The 6093-nt window shown below is 37.4% G+C and overlaps 1 protein-coding gene across 1 annotated transcript in view; it reads left to right on the top strand.

Moving 5' to 3' along the window:
- The window catches only part of LOC104271108 (phosphatidylinositol 3,4,5-trisphosphate-dependent Rac exchanger 2 protein-like), a gene marked incomplete at its 3' end in the record, with an annotated part of 91348 nt that overhangs the window by 63095 nt on the left and 22160 nt on the right, over positions 1-6093 (top strand). Inside the window, 2 exon segments of the mRNA XM_009865689.1 lie at positions 2-74; positions 4385-4488. Of these exon segments, the coding sequence (XP_009863991.1) occupies positions 2-74; positions 4385-4488 (177 nt within the window).

Below are 6093 nucleotides of genomic sequence, written 5' to 3'. Positions count from 1 at the left end.
TAAGCAGGAAATATCCAAGAGAGGATATTTTTTCTGTTTGATAACCTTTTGGTCTACTGCAAAAAAAAGCACAGGTAAGTTATTAATTTATACTTTCAGAAATAAAGTATTTTTCTCACAATGGAGCTAATGCTCCGTATGCTGTTTCTTAATAATATTTTAACAACACCAAAGAGTTTACAGCAGTTAATTGCAATGTAAAAACATTTCTAGAGGATGCTTGTCATTCAAATAAAAGTGTATTTAATTAAAAATTTGGAAAGAAATGTATGAATGCAGAATACAAATGCTGAAGTCTGGAGAAAAAGAATTTTTGTTTTGTCAGTCTTTCACAAGACAGTGTATGTGATGACTTCACTATCTTCTCGGAGGGGTAGACTGAATTTTTAATTCAAACATTAATTTTGTAGCGTATGCTATAAAATAAGTCTTTAGAGATTCAAGATTTTCAAGCCTTATATTTCTAATCATCCAGAAAGCTGCTTCTTGCTGCATTGCAAGAAGCAGCTCCTTAGTGCAGCAACAAGCTTCTGCTGTTAACATGTGATGCTTCTGAGAAATAAGCGTTCTCCTATGTAGAGACATCACTCTGGAAACTGCTTAAGTTTGTCTCTTTGATTCCAGAAACTGTTTTCGAATAGCCACTGAATGCATATTACTGGATAGATACTTGACAGATTCCTAGTTACATGATAAACCTCGAGTATGCTCTCTAATAGCTCTTTGCCTCTGCACGTTTGTGGATGGTGGAGGATACTCCACCATCGAGCTCAGCGTCCAGTGGATGAAACTGTCTGCAGCTGCTGAAACTGTTGCTTTGTAAATGCGGGTTCTGCTGTCATCGCCACAGCCATGTCCAGCAGATCCCTGCAAATGCTGTAAGATTTTTCAGTGATAGTTCCATATTTGATAGCCAACTTTCCTCCTGTTTTTCCAGCTGTCTTTAATCAGCGCCTTGGATTGTCTGTAGCATCCAGGTGAAAGATGTCTGTCTCTGCACCTGTAATATGCACTTGTTTTGATCAGTGCTCTGGCTTGGCAGTGCTCATGTGCCCGTTAAAGGATGGACCCTGGCCCAGCTGCTTTGAAGGCTGAGCATGAGAAGGTGGTGAAGTGCAACATTAATTGCAAAATCTACATGTGGTTCATCCAGGTGAAGGTAGCTGGCAGTGCAGTTCAGTGTGTAGGAGCATCTAGACCATCAGTTTTAGGATGAAAAGGCTGACTGGGCAGCCTGATGCCGTTACGATTTCCTCCCCACCCATTGTTTTAGCTGTGTCTGGGGAATAGTGTGTGCTCATCATCCTCCTCTTGCTACGTATTCTTGGTGGGGGATGGATGCGAGGGAAGGACGTATGAGGGTTGGACAACAGAGACCAGGACTCCTGTACATATGTATCACAATATCAGTGTCTTGTGTAGTCTAATTATAACCTTAGAAGTGTGTATACAACTATATACCGAAGAATAGATACAACTATAATCAGCAAAGTAAATGGAAATTTATGCATAAAATACCTGAATCTGAGACCCAACTGAGGCTTTAAAATCTTACTAGCAACCCTTGTTGTCTGCTCTTTTATGCAGTTTATATATGGTATTTTTCACATTATTTTTTGCATAGGATTCATCATTAACAACTATTTTAAATACTTTAAAAATATTTTTCCAAATAAGTTCATACTCATAATAATTTTGTCATACGTGAGGGCAGGTGGTTAGGAGATGGATATCCTTTTTCTCTCCTCCTGTGCTAATTATAGAGAAGTGATCGTCCCTCTGTACTTGTCACTAATGAGGCTGCACCTCAAATCCTGAGTTCGTTTCTGGGCCCCTCACTACAAGAGAGATGTTGATGTGCTGGAGTGTGTCCAAAGAAGAAGAGTGAAGCTGGTAAAGGGTCTAGACAAGTGTTCTTATGAGGAGAGGCTGAGGGAATTGGGGTTGTTTCACCTGGAGAAAAGGAGGCTGAGGGGAGACCTTATCACTCTCTAGAACTATCTGAAGGAGGTTGTATGAGGTGGATATTGGTCTCTTCTTTTTAACAAGTGATAGGAGGAGAGGAAACAGCTTCAAGTTGTGCCAGGGCAGATTTCCATTGGATGTTAGGAAAAGTTTCTTCACTGAAAAAGTTGTACCTGTTGGTGCATTAGAACAGGCTGCCCAGGCAAGGGATTGAGTCACCATCCCTGGAGGTATTTAAAAGACGTTTAGATGTGGCACTTAGGGAAATGGTTTAGTGGTGGACTTGGCAGTGTGAGATTAATGTCTGGACTTGAGGATCTTAAAGGTCTTTTTGAACCTTAATAGTTTTATGATAGACTTGTGGTTAGATTCACTGTAGCATGTGTAGAGCACGTTGCTGAACCTGTATGTGGGAAGAAAGTGGTAGTAGTGGAAATTAGCCATGGACCCTTATTGATCAAGAATGCCTTGTGAGAACATCTATGTACTGTAAAGCTGCTGAGCTTATTCTGCAAGAACTGTATTCAGACTGGACCAGAAATGCTGTTGTTTTTTATTTCCCAGTGGGTTATGACTGAAGAAGTTAGTGGCCAACTCTGAGGGAGGTTTAAAAGTCTTCTTCCCTGGTGTAAATTGTTTCCTCCTATAGATTACTCTGTTATCAGGGAAGTATTTGCATGTGAGAAGATAAGTAGTGGACACTTCACCAGCTACAGTGAATCAGTCCTTTAAGTTTCAGCTCTTGCTTAGGTTGCAGAACTTTTGGAATGGTTGAGTATGAACCATTTAAGAAACTCGTGATTATATCTAATGTTGAATACTGAATTTATTTCAAGGATATCCTTCTGAAACTGCTCAGTTTCATTTTTATATAGACTGATTGAACATAAACTTAAAAATTTCTGGTTTTGTCTCTATTTTATTGACTGACAATTACGATTAAATTACTGATTTCTTAGTATCTTTGCACTTGTCCAGCACTAAATTACATGTTTTCTTAGCCATATTATATATTATAGCTAAAATACACTATTGGATGAAAATCTCAAACACATGAAAGGTCTATGATTTCTTTAGTTTTGAGCAATCATGTCCTACATGTCATTGGCTTGTACTGTGGTGATAGCTTTGTAGACATGAGTAACTCAGTTTGGAACATAGTTTCAGAATGTATGGTGGGAAATGAATTGATTGTATGTCAATTGTATGGGTTTTGACTGGCAAGTAAGTAAAGAGAGTGTTGCTGAGAAGAGGTTTGTCCCCATGTGTTGCCTGATCTAGTCGAGGGGTGGCGTCCCTGGCGGCAGGGAGGCTGGATTAAAATGGTGTCTAAGGTCCCTTCCAGCTTAGGCCATTCTTTGATATGATATGATATGTTTTGGAAACTGTAAAAAATTGTCCTATTTTAATGATATATTTTAGGTAATTGTTAAGTATCCCTTTTCTGTGGAGTTGTATGAACATGCATTGCTAAATTTTGGTTCTTGCGTGCAAAGGTCAACAGATCTCTCTCACTTTGGAGAGAAAAATATACATGACACTGAACCTACCTGCTTGATTCTGGTTTTGTTTTTTTTAAAATATATTATTTGATTTTTTAAAATAAGAAACAGTATAGTAGAGATACTTATTGGACAGTAATGATTGAGGGGCAGGCCATTTTCTGATGATTAGTTCCTCTCTGGAGTGACTGAAGGTCAGAATTCAGATGATCATTAATTCTCAGGAACTGATCTTTGTTTGGTATACAGTATTAATTATCATTATAGGTAAAAATGGGCAGAATATCATCCCTGGCTTTTCTGATGGGAAAAGACGCCTAGAACTGTGATTCTCAATGGGTCTTGACTTCACTGGGAACAGACATAGCAATGCAGAGTGCTTTGGAATATATCACTGTGAAACTGCCACAGAATTTCAGCAATTCTTGATTATAATTCTCGGTTAAGCCTTATATGAGCAAGGAAAAATGTCATCTTCAATATTGCATGTTTAAATCCCATTTATGAGGCCAATGTGTAGTAGGTCAAGACTTTTTTTATTTCATGTTTTCAGCCATGCTATCCTTGTGTTAATTTCTTGGCTGGTGTAAGGAAAGATCCTCCCAATACAATATTTTGTCTTTGATGGCAAACAGTAGCATATAGGTACCAAAGTGCTGGAACAGAGCTTTTACAGAGTCTAGCTTTCCTGATAAACTCTCATGTCAGCCAGCCATTTGCAGCTTACTTGTACCAGAGGTAGTATCTTTGCATTAGCACCAGCAATGCCCTGTTACGCAATGACTTCCACAGTTCAATTGCACATGTATAGTGATTCTTACAGTAGTCTTTAAAGGCTACTTGCAAGGCTATTGGTCCAGAAATGTAGAAAAAGGTGGTGGATGAAACGTTCATCTTTTCTTTCTTTCTTTTATCAGGCGACTGAAGAACAGCAAAGCATCTACAGATGGCCACCGTTACCTTTTTCGGGGCAGAATAAACACAGAAGTGATGGAAGTGGAGAATGTAGATGATGGAACCGGTGAGTATATTTGTGTTACCTGTATACAGAGCAGTCTGTTGAGGTGCTGAAATCAAATGCAACTTTATGATGAATGCTCCTTGTACTTGGAAAGAAAGGGTAAGATGTCACTTTAAAAGCACTGTCTTCTCTTATCAAAACTCTGTTTCTGTGACGCATCATTGCTTTCATACATTATTAACTAGGCGGTCATAGATGAGTGTTTTGTGCTAACATGAACAGGGTGATAAAATAAGGTGGCATTTATTGCTCAGCTGAAATTGTGTATTTAACTTCACAGCATTCCAGCACTCTTAAAGAGGTTATCTGTAGGTATGCAATGTATATGTAAAAGAAAAAGGAAAAGTTACTGTGTTGGAATGAAACCTCAAGCACTACAAATGCTGAGAAAAAGGAAGGGTTGTTTGTTTGTTTGTTTTTTTAAAATATCTTTACCGATACAATCCATATGATTGCATGGAATTTTCCTGACACACGTTAGAAAAATGAAAACCCAAATATTCCTTCAAATGTCAATTATTAACTCCTTACAATTAGTAAAAAAAAACTGAAACATTTTGATTTTTTTAACACGAAACAAAAGAAAGTAACATGGGAAACTTGCAGTGGTGTTGCAAATATATAGGTCTGAAAGAAATTTCTTTGAGTTATATATTACTGTTCCTGATTATTTTAAAATAACATTAGGCTTTGCCTACATATATTGTGGATTCCAAGCAATTCTTAATATAATTTCTTTCTAAAATTGAACGTTAATGGCAAGGATTGTACAGCTGAAATAAGCTTCATAGAAGTCCTTCACAGAACTTAAATATTTCTTAAAATTTAATATTTTTTTACCTAATCCCAAGTTTCTTATTTCCAAAATAGGTTATTTAGTTCTTGTTCTACTGGGTAGACTGGAGAACAGTTTGACTGTTGTTCTTACTGCAACAAATGAGTTTGTTGGAAGGCTGTTGTGTCTCTCCTCTATCTTATTTTCTATGTTTTTATTACTTTTTTTTTCATTCCAGTTTCTTTGCATCTTTTGTGTTATGAGGTGTCCAGAGCTGGAAGTTCGCTGGTGCCAGGTAGAATAGAATAATTAGTGAAATGCTTCATGTGGCATGTCTATTACTAATCTCAGAATTGTTTAGCTTTTCTGAGAACATTATTTTTCAATTCTTTAGTTTGTGTTCCAGAATACCACACCAGATCTTTCTTTTTTTTTTTTGGATACTGGCACCTGTTCCATTTTGTATTGTATTGTGTTAATGTCTTAAGTAGGTCTTAACAATTACTTTTTCTGTACTGAATTTTATCTTACCATTTCCACAGTTTGTTAAGCATCAGAATTCATGTCTTGTTCCCCAAAGCTCTTACAATGCTTCTTGCCTTGTTTCCATGAATAAAACAGTGTTATTACTGAATCATTTAAGCTCTTGATAAAACTACTGGAAAATGATGGAACACAGTGAGGTCACACTTGATTCGTTCTCTTTATTAGACACTTTTTGCAAGAACTTCTTGACATCTCTTTCAGGCTATGTCCTTCACCAGACCCACAGATTTAGCTAGTGGTTTAGAGATATCTCTGGGTACACTACGCTGAATTCCATCAAGCCT

Source organism: Apaloderma vittatum, unplaced genomic scaffold (genome assembly GCF_000703405.1).
Source record: "Apaloderma vittatum isolate BGI_N311 unplaced genomic scaffold, ASM70340v1 scaffold1303, whole genome shotgun sequence".
NCBI classification, from domain to species: domain Eukaryota; kingdom Metazoa; phylum Chordata; class Aves; order Trogoniformes; family Trogonidae; genus Apaloderma; species Apaloderma vittatum.
This window is presented reverse-complemented; position numbering and strand designations above follow the sequence as displayed.